General features: G+C 40.9%; 1 protein-coding gene across 1 annotated transcript in view; it reads left to right on the forward strand.

Annotated features, from left to right (window-relative positions):
- The window catches only part of samd14 (sterile alpha motif domain containing 14), a 212,026-nt gene that overhangs the window by 122,886 nt on the left and 68,525 nt on the right, over positions 1–20,615 (forward strand). Inside the window, exons 6-7 of the mRNA XM_041173190.1 lie at positions 4,397–4,474; positions 8,930–9,113. Of these exons, the coding sequence (XP_041029124.1) occupies positions 4,397–4,474; positions 8,930–9,113 (262 nt within the window). The remainder of the gene's footprint in view (positions 1–4,396; positions 4,475–8,929; positions 9,114–20,615) is intronic.

A 20,615-nucleotide genomic window follows, 5' to 3' on the forward strand; every position in this document is an offset into this window, starting at 1 on the left:
GTTAACTAATTAGTAAAGGAGGGTGTAATTTTCTGCAGTTGCCCGCTCAGGTGAAAAAGTGTTAATTTTAGTGCCGAAAAGAGACATGTTGTCAAAGCCTTTCATCTTGTACTTATCAAGACAAATGCAAGAATGCCAAATTTTAAATGATCACAACTTATACTACTAAAGAAAAGGGTGCTGATTGGTTAACAAGCTGACTCTGATTGGCCGAGCTCTTGCCATGGAGAAACAATGGGGAACTTTAGGTGCCCCACAGTGCCGGGTAATTCAGAAAAAGGTGCAAGGTTTGAATGAATTCCTATTGTTCACAGAGAATAGGTCCCTGTGTATGAATGTATGTCACTTCTAGCAAGTGTAAATGAGCCACATTACAAGCTCAACTGAGTATCTTAAACTGATTATTAGTGTAGCGATTAGAGCACTCAGGATTGTTCAGCAAGTGCTGCCCAATTGTGGAATCACACCTAACAGTAAACTATCTTTTTGGGGTGTATAAATGTGGGCTAGTTGAGTATGGTCTGTACTCTGCCTATTAAGAACAACCAAAGGGACATGCTGTTTGATTTGATCAGCCAATCATTGGGATCTATGGCCTATGTACCTGAATGGAAAAAATGTCTACTCTTAAATGTGATTCTGCAATTGGGCAGCACTGGTTGAACAATCCCAAGTGTGCTAACAGCTACACTAACAACCAGCTGGGTTCCTCCCACTTATTTCCCCACCCCTGGCCTCCCAATTGCAGCCCCCCCTCATCTTCCCTCACCAGAGGTCTGCCTGACTGGCCCTACGAAACTGCCCCACTTACCTTGCAGTCCGGCCTCCATGCTGATCCTTGTGAGGGACTGGCTGCAGTCCCAGCAGTGGCCACCACTCCCAGTGTGGATGCTGGGACTGGAAAGCTGCCAGTCATCTGATTGCCCGGTAACTCTCAGAGGCAGCACATCCTGCCAGATGGAGGTAGAAGGCACAATTTTAGCCACTTAGCGACCTGATAGCCGATAAATCAAATCATGCCTTTCCAGCACTGCGGAGGCAGTCTCTCCTCTGACATTTCAGCTGGTAAGCAGCGCCACCTCTTCCAAAAGTAATTCCAGCCAATGTGATACTTTGCTTTCAAAGCATGGATTAAAATCTTATGGAGGAGTAAGTCCAATAGCAAAAAATCTTTTCGCAGAGAGTCTTTGCTCTTTTCTATATGTTACTATTAGTTTACCTGGATATCAAAACAAGGATTGACTAATTAAAGGTATTGGAAATTGGGACTCGCCCATGAGAGTGAATGAAGATTGTGTAAAAAGACTGGAAAAGACTGAAAAATGTAACTTGTTCATGTGAAAATCATTCGCTTGATATTTTAACAGAAGTTAAGCAGATGAAACTGAAAAGGTCAATCTTTGGGCTAAGTGCTCATCCAATGTTGCCTACACCATGGAGGCCTCAAAGAAAGTATACCAAGAACTTAAAACAAGAGTCAAGAAGTGAGCATGCATAATTGCAGATTGAGAGTATGGTTATAAAATAGTTGCAGTTCAGTTCTCTCAGACAAGATCATACGTATCAAAAATATTAAAAATGCATATAGAAAATGAAAAATTCATCAAATACAGTGTCAGAAATCTACATTTCTTGAAGGGGCCTTAACCCTCAGATAGTGCTTGAAAGTAAATCCCATATACGACTGACATCCTACATATTGCTGTAATGTCAACACAGATAATTTTTTCTGATCTGCATTGTAGATTAAAGTTAACAGTAGCATCTGATCTGAGCATCGGATATTGGAGGCTTCCTTTCACGTACTTCTGAGCTGATTATAGTTAACAGGCACAAATACAAACCTGAAGTTCATTTTGGTTTAAAGTTAATGTAGTTTGTAAAATCAATAAAATCCAACTTAACATTGCATCTACTGGGCAGTTCGTGAACGTTATAAAATGAATGCTGGGCATTCAGCCACAAATGAAGAGAAGCCTCAGCAAAATTCACTCATTAAATAGCAACTGAGAATTATTTTAAAGGTATTGTATCAGATATTGTTATATAGTGCAGAAACTTGGGCAAAATCAGAATTCAGGAACAATGACTGGATACTAATGAGATGTGGCTGCTGAGATGGATGCATGGAGTGACGAGAAAGGACAAAATCAGGAACCAGCACATCAGGGGGTCAGTGAAGATTGTGGGAGCATCAAAGAAAGCTGAGAAGAGATTGAAATGGTATGGTCATCGATTACAAGGAGAGAGGAAATTTGGTGAGGAGAGTGATGGAGATGGAACAGCAAGGAAGACAGAGAAAAGGAAGGCATAAGACTAGATGGACGGAGCTAAAGAAGGGTCATCCAGACTTAAGCACAGGGGGATTAGAAGAGGAATGGGTGATGGAGAAAGGTGATCAACCAGCATTGTGGCAAGCTCAAGTAAAATAGGAGAAGCTGATAGAAGTAGTAGTACCGGCCTTTAGTATAAAAGCAAAATACTGCGGATGCTGGAAATCTGAAATAAAAACAGAAAATGCTAGAGAAACTCAGCAGGTCTGGCAGCATTTGCAGAGAGAGAAACAAACAGCGGGATTTCCTGCACCCGCCCACCATCATGATCTTATGGTCCCGCCGCAAGTCAATGGACTTCTGGTTGGGGCACTGCCTCGACCCCAACGGTTCCCACCCATGACCAGGCCGGAAAATCCCAGCCAGAGTTAACATTTCGAGTCGGGATGACCCTTCTTCAGCTCTGAAGAAGAGTCGTACGGACTCGCGACGTTAACTCTGTTTCTCTCTCCACACATGTTGCTAGACCTGCTGAGTTCTTTAGGCATTTTTTTTTTTGTTTTTATATCAGGCTTTAGTAGTTTGTTTATTGGGGGAAAAAAATCAGAAACCATCACAGGTCACTTATAATTTTGCTTGAAAATAAATTAAGCAACTTAAATTAAAATTCAAAAAATATGATAGATCAAAATAGTTTGATCAGGCTACCAAATAGACAATACTACCCTAGCCAAAAAATAACTGGGGTAAGTTTTGGAAAAGAATTTCAGACAGAATGGAAAATGCACTGCAGATTCCCTTTTGCTTGCTTTAACTCTACCACCAAGATGAATTTTACCCCCTACATCTTAGTTCTTGAGTAGCTATGTTAGGAATGTCCCTACAAAGTCTGAGGATGTCTATTATCTTATGAGTAGATTGGTTCGCCATTTTCTATTCCAACTTCTTGTCTACATTGAAGCATCATTAAAATTTATACTGATTAAGTAGCTCATTAGCTGCTTCAGGAGTGTTGAAGGATCATTACCATGGCATTGAAAGATGTTGTAGAACAAGAATTTTTTGTTAAAAAACTGACAAAAATTATAAAGTCTTTCATCAAAAATTCTTGACTTTTGACCAGGGTAAATGAACGTTGAGAATAAATAAAGCATATGGTGTAGATGAGTGAACAGGACAGGGACAAGCTTCATACCATTAATGGTCAAATGTAAAGCACAGTAATAAATCATAAGAGGGAGGTGTAGGGGAGAATTTGGAATCAGGTTAATGTGGAAATCCAATAATTTAAAGCTGCCTCCGGTTAACATTATCATATAATAAAAGGTCCCTGATTCTGAATTCCTGAGATTAGAATCCCCCCAAAAAACACCAGATTTAGGTAGAGACAAGTTAGTTTTATAGATTGCAACATAGACTTACAAAGCCCCCAGGGAAATAGATACTGCAAATTGAGAAAGCTATTAAAATAGGACGTGGGATCCTTGGCTTTATTAATAGAGGTTTAGAGTATAATAGTAAGGAAATTATGCAAAATCATTATTTAACATTTGTCAGGCCTCAGCTGGAATATTGTGCTCAATTCTGGGCACCAGACTTTAGGAAGGATGTCAAGGCCTTAAAAAGAGTGCAGAAGAGATTTACTAGAATGGTGCTTTTTACGTGGAGAGATTGGAGATGTGGCAGTTGTCCTATTTAGAGCAGAGACAGCTGTGAGGTTGTTGGAGGTAATCAAGATCATGAACTGTTTTAAACGAGTAAATAGGGAAGAACTGTTTCCAGTGGCAGAAAGGTCAATAGCCAAAACATTTAAGGTGGTTTGAAAAAGAACCAGAGGTGATAATGAAGAAACAATATTTTTTATGCAGTGATCTGGAATTCACAGCCTGAAAATGTGGTGGAAGCAAATTCAAGAGTAACTTCCAAGAGCATTGTATAATTGCTTGAGGGGAAGGATTATACAGGGCTATGAGGAAAGAGCAGGAGAATGGGACTAATTGGATATCACTTCCCAGGAGCCAGATGGGAGTGATATGTTTCTAACAGTTTGTAGAAATATCACAAATCGACCTTGAGGAGTTCAAATGCTTTGGTCTCAGAATAAATGCTTGCACCATTTACAGGGTACAGTTACGAAGATCTTCGTCCACAAAAGGAAGAAAAGCAGAGAAGGCAGCTAACAGACTGTCTACTGGTAGCAGGTAAAGTCAAACTGTTATTTCATGAACTGTGATATCTTCTGACACAGATAAAGGAGTTTTGAGTTCACAGAGTAGCTGAGGGTTGCCAACTCTTCTCCAGGAAGTTTCACCACATGAGTTTCCACCTCCAACTGCAGCTGACCCTCACTCCCACCATTGGTCAACTTAATGTCAGCCCTTGGGTCACACTGCTGTGGGAAAACAAACACTGGATTGGACGATTCTTGATCAATTTGCCTTTCTCTCCACTCCTTTATGTTTATTAAACACAAATACTGAAAGAAAATGAAAAGAAAAATTCCTCTGATGATATTTCTCCTGGGTTGCTCACAGAATTAGCATGGAGATTAATCCTCAATTCACCGAGAATTTAGGGCAATCTTTTAGGGTTGGCAATCTTACCCTTGCTGCCAGCAGGGAGAGAATGGTGGAGAATGGAGGCATTATCCTTGTGGCTTTATCTCTTACCTGCCCTCCCCACAAATGCGGGAGGAACTATCGAATCACCACTTGAATCTCAACTCCATAAAACTTATTCAACCTTTCAAATTTTCCTGTTGTTGCACATTGCTGATAAATTGAGTATATTTTAAGTGAATTAAATTAATTTAAATTAATTTAATTAATTATATTGTGAATTAAAAACAAAAGTGCTGGAAATACAGTGCAACTATATCAGGACCTGAAAAGAAAAAAAACTTCAGGCAGTAATTTTTTGGATAGAGCTCCTTTACCAGAATATTTCTGACAAAATTTCTGGGGATTTTCTGCTTCTGCACTTAGGAGTCCTGAAGGAAGTTGGGATGGAGACCCATTGCTTAAGATTTGTGCCCCCAAATATATTGCCACAGGTCATCTTAAGTTACCCAAAAATCACTTAACTGGGCCAAGTGCATGAGTGAGGCATACTCTGCCTCCCACTTCACATTCCTCTTCATCCAACAAAGTGGCACCAAAAGTAACCTCGTGCTCTGGCTGGTGCCAGGAAACTCTGCAGTACAAATTATCCAGCCCCATTACCATCCTGTCAGGCATTTTTGTTTGTTTCTCTGAACCCAGCTCAAGACATGACCCTGCCAGAGCAGGGCCTGCTCCTAAGGAGGAGTATCCCAGGCTATGCAAGTGACCAAGACCTTGAAAATTGGGGTCATTTTTCCCCTTAGTCATCAAGCCAGGGATCCTAGAGAAAAATCACAAATCAGATTCTCTCAGCTAAGGGATCTGAAACACCTATAACTAGGATTGAGGAGAAATCCTATTTGGAATGTTAACATTTTCTCCAAATGGGCATTAATCCTTTTCATTTTTTTCTGATTGTAGGCTGAATTCATTTGGATATGTTTTCTAGTCAAACTGATTCCCTCTGTAACACATCAGGCAATCTTCTGTCATTCTCCCATTTCTCTTCTGAGAAACAGGTGTTGGTAGCTGAAGGTCAGAGGCTGCCTCAGTCATGGATGCCCAAAGTCCGCGTGAAGCAATTTTCCAATGGGTCCAGTATGTCCAGCCATTTTCACTGGGAGACTGCTTAAAAATGCAGCATTATTCACTGGTTGTAGGATTCCTGATGCGAATTTCAGATACAAATGGGCCAATTTTCACAGAGCGTGTGACCTCACAATAAGACCTTAGAGGAGCTCCTGAAAGCTGGCTAGAAAAAGGAACAATGAGAATTTCAGTTTCATTTTTCATAGAACAAGACCTCCTGGGCCCACAAAAAATTCCAGCCACTGCCTGTCTGTTCAAGAATCTCACTCCCAACAGCCAGCATGTCAACTCATTGCTTCCCCTTTACCCCCAACATCCTCAGTGGAGAAGTCCTTCTAATGTTTCCCATGAACCATAGGGCACTGTTCATAAATGGGAATTATCTTGGGCCTTCTCCTGTTCCACTACCACATCTTTGGCAAAAGTCCAGTGGAAACCACATCTACAAGTACATTTGAAGTTTGTGCCAAAGTTATGGCGGTGGACTGGGAGAAGCCACAAAAAAACTCCTGACAAAGGTAATAGATAACCAGCAGTGTCTGAAAGCTTTGCAATTCCATGTATCAACTATAGAGCTTTATCAAAGTCAATACCTCAATGGCCAGAGTAAATTCACAGAATCACAGAATCACACAGAGCAGAAGAGGCCCTTCGGCACATTGAGTCTGCACTGACACGTGAGAAACACCTGACCTACCTACCTAATCCCATTTACCAGCACTTGGCCCATAGCCTTGAATGTTATGATGTGCTAAGTGCTCATCCAGATACTTTTTAAAGGATATGGGGCAACCCACCTCCACCACCCTCCCAGGCAGTGCATTCCAGACCGTCACCACCCTCTGGGTAAAAAGGTTTTTCCTCACATCCCCCTTAAACCTCCTGCCCCTCACCTTGAACTTATGTCCCCTTGTGATTGAGCCTTCAACTAAGGGGAACATCTGCTCCCTATCCACCTTGTCCATGCCCCTCATAATCTTGTACACCTCAATCAGGTCACCCCTCAGTCTTCTCAGCTCTAACGAAAACAACACAAGTCTATCCATCCTCTCTTCATAACTTAAATGTTTCATCTCAGGCAAAATCCTGGTGAATCTCCTCTGCACCCCTCCAGTACAATCACATCCTTCCTATAATGTGGTGACCAGAACTGCACACAGTACTCCAACTGTGGCTTCACCAAAGTTCTATACAATTCCAACATGACCTCCCTACTTTTGTAATCTATGCCTCGATTGATAAAGACAAGTGTCACTTGTTATACCTTTAAAATTGCTTCTTCCTTCTGTAGAATATCTCATTTATAAAGATCAAGTTCTTATCTATTTTTCCCATTGTACAATGTGGCAAAAGAAACGTGGAAGTCTGTTACTGTAGAGATCAAAGATATCCAACACCAAGTCTCATTCTGGCAACAGATTAATATTAAACAGAATTAACAATGCATAATGTCTAATTCTTCAGAGAAAAATGTTTACTTGAAGAATTAAGGATCTTACTAGAAGATGCATTTAAAATACTTCTACCAAAGGAATGGAATATTATCAGATCTGCACCAACTGGCAGTTTAAAGCGTGCAAGTTTGTCAGTCATTTACCAAAAGTAATCAACTTCTTTTTCTTGGTGATTTAAGGTTGCCAATCAATCAACTCAATTGGTGGGTATGATGTTCAACTTAATTGGATTGGTTATATTATTGGTTAACAGCTCCATTGAAGTAGCAGATAGAAGAATGTGAAATTAACCCATTAAGCATTAGCTCTCACCAGAGGCCATTTTAAGCCTCGTCCTTCAAGGTGTTGAAAACAGAATGTTTTTTGAAATACACAGCAGATTAATCAACATCTAAAGAGGTTGGAAAGAGTTAATGCTTAGATGGGCAACTTTACTGGAACCCAGTTCTAAGGTTTTGATTTGATTCACCCTTACAGCTTGATAACAATACTATCTGATGGTTTAAAATATTTAAATTAGCCTGCTCTCAATCAGGTAATTCTCCACCTACCTTTGAATTGTCAGGGGTTCCCAGAATAGACAGACGTGATAATGAATCAGTTTTGCCTTGTGAATGTTAAATGCACAGCCTGTAGAGATTACTGCAGATGCATTGTAAAAGGTTTAATTTGCAAACTAATGTAATGTATGTGGGATAGAAACCCCAGTGAAAGGTATTGTACCCTAGGTTGCACTGAAGTTCCCACAACTCCTTTCATTTTCATATTTAAAGTATCTGTAAGCTTTCAGAATAAATTACTTTTGAAATCTTATGAGCTCAGCATTACACCCACCTCAGTAAATTCATCTCTGCAGCAAACTGTGCTTCCCTGTAGTATTTCTTGCCTTGCATTAACACAGTAAGATTAGCAACAGGAGTGAGCCATTTAGCCCTCTTAAGCCTGCTCTGCTATTCCGTTCGATCAAGGCTGATCATGCAGCTCAACCCCATTACCCTCACCATATCTCTTGATACAATTGCCCAACAAACAACTATTGACAAAAGCAAAATGCTGTGAATGCTGGAAATCTGAAATAAAAACAGGAAATGCTGGAATCACTGAGCAGGTCAGGCAGCATTGATGGAGAGAGAAACAGAGTTAGCATTTCAGGTCTTTGAAAGTCTGTCCATCCATCTGTCTGCCCAGCCCTCCATCCCCCCTTGAAAGCTCCAATGGCCCTGTACCTACAGTCTTTTGTAGGAGAGAATTCTAAGTTTCTACACCTTCTGCCATAAAAAGGGATCAGAAAAAAGTGCACCTTAAATTATGTAAATCCTGTACTACTGCACTTTTAATCTAACTATTTCTACACATTGTTTTTTCTGCTATTAGCTTTTCTTGGGGCTATGGTAATTACTTTTGAATCTGTTGTTCACCCTTTTCTAATTTTCTAGGTTGACATGAAAAGACCTTATTCTGTTGTGGTTATGCTTTGCTCTTTGTCCTGACTTTCATGTCTCCCTGTCTTTAGGGATTCTTTTGAAGGTCCAATCAGTATTCTAGCCTCTGCCAAGTCTGCAGTGCCACAGTTTGTGCCTTTCTCATGGTTCACAGACAGCAGCAAAGGATCAACGTCCTCCAGTGGTACAATGTCACCCACCTGCTCTCCGAGGATGTCCTCCCAGGGACTCGTCCCAAAAAAGTCAGCTTCCCAGGTAGGGCCGTTGTTTTCCATTAAAATTGATTTGGCAAAGTAAAACAGGTTTATGGGCAGTTCAAATTATTCAATTTTCTACAAAAAAGAAGGGATTCTCTTAAAACAGCAAAAGATGACTCTAATGTTGTTGCTAAATGACTTTAATCTGGTGCTTAAAATTTATGGCTAGGTATTTTCAGGATGATGAGAAAACTGAAGCAGTGAGACAGACGTTAGTGTGACCAAATAAGATACAATGCAAATATTATGACCACATTTCATTTTATAATGTCTGGTCAATTAACTTTAGAAACGAAGTCTAAATGTATGTATAACAGCACTTTCAGAACTAATTGGTATTAATAACAAGGAGTTTTGTTCTATTGTGAATGTTTAGCAAATAACATAGTGAATGAAGTATTACAGGCTTTCTCTATGATAGTTGGAGAATATTGACGCCTCTCTGATCACAAAGATGCACTGTCTTCATGAAAAATATCCTTTTGTTTAAAGAAAAAGAGGAAGAAGGGGTTTGTGCCATTTTGATGTTAATGGCATAATTCCCAAGTATTGTGATTTGTATATATCCGTGTGACATACCTTACGTTGTGTGTTCATGAGCAAAAGCAAAGGTTTGCCAAACACTTCCTCGAGCAAATAATATCACATCCCGTTAATAACAGTTTAGCAATTAATTTCCAGTGCAGAACGTTTTAATCTATCATAATCCAGACATCTGCTTTTTTTGATATTAACAGAAGGTATTTTCCCAAGTGCAATTGTCCATGTGGTATTTGTGTGCGGTACTCATCAGTCAATTGTTCCACCACTCAACTGGTTAAAACTTTGTGGGGTCATTTACTTATTTACACCTGCAATATCAGCGCAATCCAGGTAAAATCAGCACAACGGATTAGGGAATTTTGAGGGAATGTGAGTTATGCCCAAAGTCACTTGCCTTTGTGTTTTCCATGATCTTTCACCTTGTTTTAAGATTCAGTTCACTAGACCAGCCATGCCACCAGGCCAAAAATTGAGAGATTCCGTGGATTGCACTGGTTCAAGGGGATTCTTCAAGTTGGGCTTTATTTTCTCAAGCATTCAGGCAATAACAGGCATGCATTTAAAGCATTTTCATTTCAAAAAATATTTCATTTATTGAAACAAAAACAAAAAACAATCCAAAAGATGGAAGCCTGAAAAGAAAAGTAACATTGTCACCATTGTGGAAGTGGCATTTCAGAACTTCGGCAAATTTTCAGCAAGGCAGTTGTATTTTGGAAGCCTTTCTGAATCACACCTGGTGAGTGGAGGCATGTAGTGGGAGGGGTATTAAAGGTGAGTAAAAATACTGTTGCCATCTTTGTAGCTAATCATAAAATGTTATAAATTGAGTTATCTATATGTTCGCTATCTTGAGTGATGGCAGTGCTGTGACTGGAAAAGTTAAGTGACCATTAAATAATGTGGTTGCTAGGTTGTCACTTCAAAGAACTGGCATTCTTCAAAGTGAAAGAACAACATTATGAACATAGAAGAGCGTTGTAATACATTATTCACTGGATGAAGTGTTATTCTGCATTTTACAACAAGAAATGTAGCTCAGTGTAAGATCAATAGATAATTGTTGAAACTTTCCCATGGCTTTCACTAAATCTTAAAATAACAGCTCAACCATATGTTTGGCTGTTTCAAAGTTTTGACAGATGATTGTGTACAAAGGCTCCAATGGATTCTGCTCAGCAGGGTTTGTTTACAGAGTTGTCCAGGGAGAATGTGATCTTGAATGCTTGACTGCCTGCCAAATCATTAATAGATTCTACTCAGCAAGATTTTTTTTTACCAAGCTGTCATGGGGAATATGAGCTTGTTTATTTTGACAGATTTATGACCTTCTGTAGAGGATAATGGTTTTTAAGTACCTATTCAAGCAACATTTGTTTATTTTGACAGAATTTGTTGTGCTCATGAGTTATAATTATATTGGATATTGAATGAGGGGGTAAGGGGGTTTGAGGGGCGTAAGGGGATTGAGGGGGTAAGGAAGTTGAGGAGGGTGGGGGCTGAGAGAGTAAGGCAGTTGAGTGGGGGTTTGAGGGGGTAAAGTGAAGAGGTGGGTAAGGGAGTGAAGGAAGTTGAAGGGAGGGGTAAGGGTGAGCACGGGTGTAATGATTTGACGTACCAGACAGGTTTCAACAAGAAACAGTTAACTTTATTACAGAAAGCTTTTCAAATGCTATATGCTTGCACCAGGTCCTCAACAAGTAGCTCCAGCCCCTGGATTAGGGCTCATTGGCTGAAACCTCCAAGAACAATCACATGACCCCTGATAGATAGTAGGAGAGGCTAAACCTTCAGTTACTACATTTCCTCCCCCCTTTGGTTTTATTTTAGAACATTTGAATATCTCACAACATATACATGTGTGCAACTCAGGTGATAAAAGGTTGAGTCTCTGAGGTACTTTTCTTATTCGGTTAGAGCTGTATCTTGAGGTTCTTCCACAGGATCGACATGATCAGGAATTGCAGCATCTGATACATCATTAGAAAGTGGCAGTTCATGGTTTGGCAACGCTACAGAGACATGTCTATTCTAGGTTAATCTGTCACTTCAGAAGTTAATGGTTCCACGTTAATCACAGGTGGAATAGCTGGTTGTTGAAATGTCTCTCTATTTCTATGATGGTCCACATATTTTCAAATGAGTTAGTCTTCCACTTCCACCTGGAAGGACAAGGGACCAGTTCCTGAGGCAATTGTACCAGGAACCCAGCAAAGCCCACTTCCAAAATTCCGCACAAAAACTGTGTCTCCTACAGTGAATCTGCAAGCTTTGCTATGAATATCGTGATTCAAATTTTGATTACTCTAATTCTTCTCTACCATCCCCTCTAAGTTTGGAAACACCAAACATAACCTTGTACCTCGGTAGCATTTCATAAATAATTAAGACGGGCGTTGAACCTGTAGTCGGATGAGGCATCGTTTGATAATTGAGGAGAAAGCAGAAAAGTCAGATTTGAAAGTTTTCACTGTTCTCTCAGCTAAACCATTTGATGTGGGATGATATGGTGCTGTTTTAATATGACTGTCTCCATTTAAACTCATGAATCTCTGAAACTCTGTACTGGTAAAGATCATACCATTATCAGAAACAACGACTTTCAGTAGGCCATGTATATGCTTTTTGATAGTTGCGCTTGATGTCAGTGATCTAACTTCATACACATCTATCCATTTAGAATGCGCATCTACGATCAAAAAAAACATGGTGCCTGAGAATGGTCCTACGTAATCAACATGTAGCCTAATCCAGAGTCGACCAGGCCATTCCCAAGGGTGCAGTGGAGCTGAAACAGGCAACATCTGTTGTTGCTGACAACGGAGACAGTGCTTGACCATGCTTCCAACGTCACTATCAATGCCTGGCCACCAGACACAGCTTTGTGCAAGCATTTTCACCTTCGATATGCCTCAATGCACACTGTTAAGCTCTGTCAAGAGTGGTTCTCTTCCTTGCAAAGGGATGAAAGCTCTTGATCCCCACAACAAGATTCCACCTTGACAATTTAACCCTGTTTTTCGGGCATGGAATGCTCTCATCTCTTCAGTTACAGGTGAATTTGACCACCCTTGTAATATAAGTTCTCTGACTTTTGACAAAATTGGATCTCTGTTCATCCAATTTCCAATATGCTTTGCACACACGGACGAAGAATCCAAGAAATTCAGTACTTCTTGTGGCACTGGAGCATGTACAATGCTATCAGGTAACGGGAGATGACTGAGTGCATCTGCATTTGCAATAGGTAAGCCATAAGTGCATAAAGGTATACTCACACACAGATAATATCAAAGTCCAGCATTGTATTCTTGTTGATGCTATTGGTGGAATAGCCTTATCCTCACTGGATAAATCCATTAATGGTTTATGATCCGACACAATGGTGAAATGTCGTCCATGCAGATACAGGTGGAACTTCGTCACTCTGAATATCACGGATAATCCTTCCTTTTCTAGCTGGAAATAACCCTTCGCTGTGGAGAGGGTTCTGGAGACATAGACAATTGGTCTTTCTGATCTATTTTCCATTCTATGTGATAACACAGCTCCGACACCATAAGGAGAGGCATCACATGTTAATACCAATTCTTTTGATGGGTCATAGTGTACCAATAAACATGATAAATGTAATAGCTTCTTAATTTTCACAAAGGCTTCTTCCCGTTCTGAATTCCATGACAAACAATGATTCTTTTTTAACAACAAGTGTAATTAGTGCTATCAATGCTGACACGTTTGGCAAGAAGTGGCTATAATAGTTGATCATACCCAGGAAAGACTTGAGTTTGGTTACACTGGACAGAGTGTATCTTTGATTGCCCTAACTGTCACTTCTACCAGATGCAAGCCCATGGCATCCACCCTGTGGCCCAGGTAAATAATTTCTGGTGCTTGGAATGTACATTTCTCTTTCTTTAATCATATGCCAGCTTCCAAGAATCTTCTTAGTGCCTCTTCCAGGTTGGCCAAGTGTCCGGTTTCAGTTGACCCTGCGATCAGAACATCATCCACTACTACTCTGGGAAGTCCTTGCAAAAGACTCTCCATTGCCCTTTGGAAGATTGCACATGCAGACGATACTCCAAAGTGTAGGCGAGTGTACTGATAAAGATCCTTGTGCGTCTTAATGGCTATATATCTTCTAAATGTGCTATCCAGCTCTAATTGTTGGTAAGCATGGCTCATATCCAGTTGTGTATAGGATTTCCCTCCAGTTAGCTTTGCATATAAGTCATCTATCCTCGGGATAGGATATTTATCTAGTTTGGCTGCCTTGTTCACCGTCAATTTATAGTGCCCATAAATGCGTATAGTTTGATCAGGCTTCATCTCTGGGACATTGGGTGCTGCCTGTTCTGAGAATTGGACAGGTTGGATGATGCCCAGCTTTTCTAACTGGCACAGTTCTGAATCCGCCTTTCCCTTCAACGCATAATGCACAGCTTTGACCTTAAAGAAACGGGGTGTCGCCTGAGAATCCGCATCTATTTTTGCTTGCAAGCCTTTTAACTTTCCAATTTGTCACGAAATACACTGTCATATGTCCTTAACAGTTCAGGAACTCCTCCTGTTCTCAAGTGAAATACTTCAGGCCAGTTAAGCTTGATTTTTTTGTAACCAATCTCGGCCCAGAAGACTAGGTTCTTCACCTGTCACTGTGATCACTGGAAGCTGGGCTGCCTGTTGCCCATAAGACACAGGTAATGTGGCGATACCCTTTACCCATATAGATTCTCCAGTGTATGTTTTCAATTGAGCAGTTGTCTGCTCCAGATTTAGCGGCTGGGCACCTTCATTTAGGTATTTAAATGTATGCTCTCCCACCACAGTGGTTGAGGCTCCTGCATCTACCTCCATTATTAGAGGCTTCCCATTCACTTGGATTGTGACAGTGATGGTTTGGTTTTTACAGCTGTGGCATTGTACAGGAAATAGATGTTGGTATCGGGTTCAGGTTGTTGTTGTATTATTCACTTCAATCATGTTGGTTTGCTGCCTTAAGGGTTGCCTCGATTTCGCCCTGCATTACTTTATTACGTGGCCTTTCTTATGGCAGTAATGGCATTCTGCCTCCTTGAATCTGCAGGTGGTCCGGTATGTGGTCACCCCCACATCTATAACAGATTAACCCTGGAGTCGCTGCTGAAGTGTTTCTACTAGGCCTTTTTGATTTTCTAACAGTGGACATTGCCTCTCGTTTTGCTGCTGGGTCTCTGATTTTCGTGCCACTCCCAGCGGTAGGTTCCCACCCCAAATGAAGAACAGCGCCATGTTGTACGTGTTGTAAAACCTGCGAGTCTCTCACATCATTTTCCATGGTTAGTGTTATTTGCAATGCTTGCTTCAAATTGATGTTGACTTCTGGGAGTAAATGGCATTGAATGGCATCACCGTGAACTCCACAAACTAATCGGTCCTGCAGCATATCATTCAGTGCGTCTACAAAGTCGCAGTGCTCTGTCAACTTCTCTAGCTTTGCCACATAGGTTGTGATGGACTCTTGCGGGGCTCTTACTCTGGAATTAAACTTAAACCTCTGCATTATTACAGATGGCTTCGGCTGGTAATGCATTTTCATGAGGTCCACTAATTCATTAAAAGACTTAGAATTGGACGTCTTCAGGGCCATCAGGCTGTGGGTGGGATTGTATGTTTTGCTACCACATACACTCAAAATGATTGCTTTCTGCTTCTGCTCTGCGTTAAGTTTGTTCACTACAAAGTAAAAGCCAAGGCGATATACATACTGGCCCCAGTGTTCCATCGTCACGTCATAAGGATTGATCCTGCCGTAGAGTGACATGACTGGTGAGTATTCTCCTCTTTTTTTCTTAAGATTTGACGTACTCATGTTAACAAGGCGAGGTGCAGGGTCAGAGCTATTTTACCCTCATTGCCAAATGTAATGACTTGACAGGTTTCAACAAAATTGAGTTAACCTTATTACAGAGAGCTTTCCAGATGCTATATGCTTGAACCAGGTCCTCAACAAGAAGCACCCCCCCCCCACCCCCTCCTCCCCCTCCTCCGCCACCCCCCCACCCCCCCAAATTTCCCGCACTTAGGGCTCATTGGTTGGAGCCTCCAAGAACAATCACGTGATCCCTGATAGATAGTAGGAGAAGTTATACCTTCAGTTACTACAGGGTGGGTGGAGCTGAGGATTAGGGCAACTTCACACTGACCTGCAGAACTCTGCAGATGTCTCTGCGAACAGAGGTGGGCCTTTCAACCTGGCTTCTCAGCATAGTCCCACCTCCGTCTCCAACTCGAAGTCATTCCAACCCTTGCTGGATGAAAATCCTGCCAGCCAACACTATCAGAGCAGAGGAAGGATCGTGACATCAGGAAAATTCCCGACTCCCAATTCTCACCTCCATGATGAAAATCAGGCCCAACGTTTCAGAGTAATGCCCGTTCATCAGAGAGAAAATAAAATAAACGATTATGTTCTATTATTTTGCCTGATTGGGTTGGTTCATGGAAGATTTTGTGTTTGTGATTATTTAAATGATTTTTATCAGAAACTTGAATTATAGTGTACCTAACACAATTTCAAGCACATTTTGGGTGCAATTTTCTCATTGCACCCAAAGTGGAAGCTCTACCCCAGTGAATATACAGAGTTGCAGATTTTTTTGCAGTTGCACATGTAACTTTTGGAAGGCTTGAGGATATAATTAATGAGAATCTCATCAGGCAGTTATATTCTATCTAAAACTTACAATGTAAACCTTGTTCTTAACTACATCAGATCCGCAATGTTACATTAGAGCAACACTGGAGCTAGTTTTATGGACTTAGAAAGACTATGGTGTCAACAGGCTTCTAACATAGAATCATAGAATGATTGAAGTCATCAGCACCATTCTGTTGCTCTTTGTATGGAAGAAAATGTAACTGCTCTAAAATCTATTTTAAGTTAATAGAATTCTAAACAATCAATAAGGTATTAGATTCACCTGCTCTGAACCGCTGTTAACGACATCATGTCCCAAAGGTTCCTTTATCTGCTCACAATGTTGGTTAAATATATTAAACTGATTCCTTTTGAAAAATTAATGAAACCTATGAAAATGTTAGCACACTCATGATTGTTTATTGAATACAATTCACTGCAATTAGCCAAATTTCCTTTATTTGAGCTCAGTCATAAAACATCATACTAAAGCACATAAAATGTGTACTGAGTATTATGAACCAGTAGGGGAGCATGTTGTTTTCTGACAAAATTGTCAGTCAACCTCTTTATGACCCTGGTTATATAAGTGGACAGATTCTCTGATGGCAATCCACTCTGTTACCCACCCACCCCATGAAGATGAAAATTATTGTCCATGTTCTTTATAAATAAAATGCTGGAACTGTTTTCAAGAATGTAACACACTTACAGACATAAGAAACTGTGTAGAACGAGGCTTGTGTAGTAGATGGGATATCAGAGGCCTCATGTTGGTGGAGGTGAGGTGGATAAGTGTCTTGTAGTGGTTTGGGAATCAGGAGCATTGTGCCTGTGTGAGGGGTTAGGAAGCCTTGCCATGGGAGGATGGCAAAGCAAGGGCTTCATGACAGGATCAGGGAACTTGGGGGAAAGGCCTCAGGAGGGGGCATGAGGACAGGGTTGGGGGGTACCGGAGTTCCCATTTACGCAGGTTCCTCAGACAGGCACTTGGATCCAAGAGGTAGGCATTTACCTCCTGAATTCACCAAGTTCTCATCTTGATGAAACCATCAGGCACCCCAGATGCTTGGGAAACCTGACCAGCAGCCATTAAAGTTTACAACCTGAATGACAATGAGGCTTCGTGGGAAACAGATTTTTCAGGCTTTAACAGCTCCTCTCCCCTATCCACCCCATAGCCAACCCAAACTCATCTGTTTTTAGACAAAAATTCAGTCCATAGGGTACAAAAGGGAGACGAAAAGCAGTGAGACTTTGAGGACAAAGGAGCCATAAAAAGCTGTGAGATTTTGGGGAGGGAGGAGCCAGCCTCTCTGGTCTGTGGTTTCAGAACCTGAGTTTGGAAACAATATTCACAGGGAAGCATGTATGTGATTGGCTGGTGAGTATTCCCTATTTATATAAGCAGTTTTTAAAAAAGATCATTTATGGGATGTGGGTGTCACTGGTTAAGTCAGTACTTATTGACTATTCCTAATTGCCCTTGAGAAGGTGGTGGTGAGCTGCTTTCTTGAACCACTGAAGCCCCTGTGTTGTAGGTATACCCACAGTGCTGTTAGGATTAGTTAGTTCCAGGATTTTGATCCAACGACACTGAAGGAACGGTGATATATTTCCAAGTTAGGATGGTGAGTGGCTTGGAGGGGAACATCCAGGTGGTGGTGTTTCCATGTGTCTGCTGCCTTTGTCCTTCTAGATGGTAGTGGTCGTAGGTTTGAAAGGTGCTGCCTGAGGAGCCTTGGTGAGTTTCAGCAGTGCATCTTGTAGATGGTACACACTGCTGCCACTGTGCGTTGGTGGTTGTCATGAAAGTACAATAGTTGTCATAATATTATTGTGAATTATTGTAAAAGTAGTTTAATACTGGGATTTGGATAATTTCTGTGTGTAAGATTTAATTACGTCTTATAGCTAAGCAGACTACAGGTTGAAGTATCAAAAGAGATAAGGTGTAGAAGTGTCTTTAATGTTTTATTGAGTAAACATAGTTGGGGTCTTACCATGTGAGGTGTAAAGGGAATTTGCATTTTTAGATAGAAAGAGGGATTTGGTTTTCAATGGGATCACAGTCTGTTTACAAGTAGCCAGGCAAGCAAGCTGAGGAATGTGTTTATTTTTCTCAAGGGTTATTAACAATATAGTGGCAACATGAAAAGATTTATATTATGAGAAAGGTAAATTTCCAAAGATACATGGGCAATGGAATTTACACATTAAAAGGGAGAAATATGTATAAGGGGGAATGTGGCTATGTGTCGAAGGCATTGTAAGATCTACCAGAATTGTGAGAAGCCTCCAGTGTTTGTGCATTAAGGCTACTGTCTACAGAAACCGAAGATTGGAAAAGCCACTTTGAATTCTACTGTCCAGGATAATGTGTTTAACTTGCTGGATCTGTTTAAATTCTATTTCTTTTTTACTGTTGCCTTAATGGGGGTTTATCTGGAAGTCAGATTAATTAGGGGCTTTAGAAGTTATCCTAGTAGTACTTTGTAGACCTATGTATGTGCTTGAAATATTTTCTTTTGTTAATAAATGTTGAATTCAGTTTTAAAAAAAATTGAAGTCTTAGTGGACTTATTACTTCTGAATTCAGGGCATGCATCTTGAAATAAATACAAATTGAAAAGCCATTGTGATAGCATGATCAAAATTTCCCTCATGGATTTGCTCCGCCTGGCACACATTATCTGCCGTGTCATAACAGTCGTGGAGGGAATGAATGTTTGTGGAAGGCATACCAATCAAGCAGGTTGCTTTGTCCTGGGCGGTGTCAAGCTTCTTGAGTGTTGTTGGAGCTGTACGCAACCAGGCAAGTGGGGAGTATTCCATCTCACTCCTGACTTGTGCCATGTAGATGGCGGACAGGCTTTGGGGCATCAGGTGCTGAGGAGGTGGGATCAAAAGATAAAATCTTAAGTAGTAACTATAAGTAACAAGTGAGTAGCTGTTGAGTATTTTTAATCTTTTATTTTTAATTAAAATGTATTGCTACTAGCAAGGTGTGTTAAGTGTTTGCAGGATTTAACAGTATTAATAAGGTTTATTAATAGCAGTAAGGTTTATTAATATTGGTCAGGTTTATTACTAGTTACAAGGTTAGCTAATAAATAAAGGTGAGAGCTTAAAGAGTTGCAAGAGGAGAGAGCAAGAATGGCAAGAACTTAAAGTGGTGCAAGGGGGGAGAGAGAGTATGGTGAGACTTTAAGCTTAGTCTGTGGACCAACCACAATTTTAAAAAATCAGTCTTGGGGCAGGGTTTTACGTGTTGACGAGTGGGGGTGGGGCCCAGTCACTGACACGTAAACTGACACGCGGTGACGTCAGGGGGAACTCCCTGATGTCACCTTGCCTCATTTAAATTTTCAGAAAGGTAGGGGTGCAGCGAAATCAGCTGCGTGCCTGCTGACCTGTCAATGGCCAATTGAGGCCATTGACAGAGGCAATCAAGAAATTAAATGACCTGCCCGTCCAACCTTAAGGTTGGTGGGCAGGCCAAGAGCCCCGGTGCGAATTAGAAAAAGCCACGGGTGGGATGAGGTTTCATGTAGCTTTTAAAAAAATTTTAATAAAGTTTTTCTGAAAATTACGGACATGTTCCAACTCATTTGACATTGTCACATGAGGGGACATGTTAGGGAAATTTTATTTTTCTATTTTTAGATTTTTGACATTTACAGCTGATCGCCCTGAGGCAGCACTTAGTCTCAGGGAGATCAGTGCACTCTTTCGTGCACATGTGTGAAAGAGCGCACTCTCGATTTTGGGATTTGCCCCCCACCCCCCACCCACACAGGGAGCGCTTAGCACTTCTATGCGGACGTCATGCTGGGCGGGCCTTAATTGGTCCACCTACATAAAATGGCACCACGGCCCCAATTGGGGGTGCCAATCGGAAGAGCACCTGTGCGTGCCCGCCATTCAACTCCCCCCCCCCCCACCAATGGGGGGAAAATTCAGCCCTTGATGTCAGAAGGAAGCAGGTAAGTGATTGGATGGTGATGATTTTGTTTGTTTCTCTTTGAAAATTCCTGTAATTTATTAGGAATGTAAAGTTCTATTCGCATTAGTAAACTTTACTAGCAGTAGTCAAGCTTATTGGGAGCAGTAGGGTATTTTAATTATAATTTAATTTAGAAAATAAATTTATTAACACATAATAAATATGGCAGGGTAGGTGATGTGTTGCAACTACAGAATGTTGTAATCCAGGGCAAACACATCTGTAGTAAGTGTTTGCAGCTTGAGGAGCTTCGGCTCAGAGTCATTGAA

Source organism: Carcharodon carcharias, chromosome 23 (genome assembly GCF_017639515.1).
Source record: "Carcharodon carcharias isolate sCarCar2 chromosome 23, sCarCar2.pri, whole genome shotgun sequence".
Taxonomy (NCBI): domain Eukaryota; kingdom Metazoa; phylum Chordata; class Chondrichthyes; order Lamniformes; family Lamnidae; genus Carcharodon; species Carcharodon carcharias.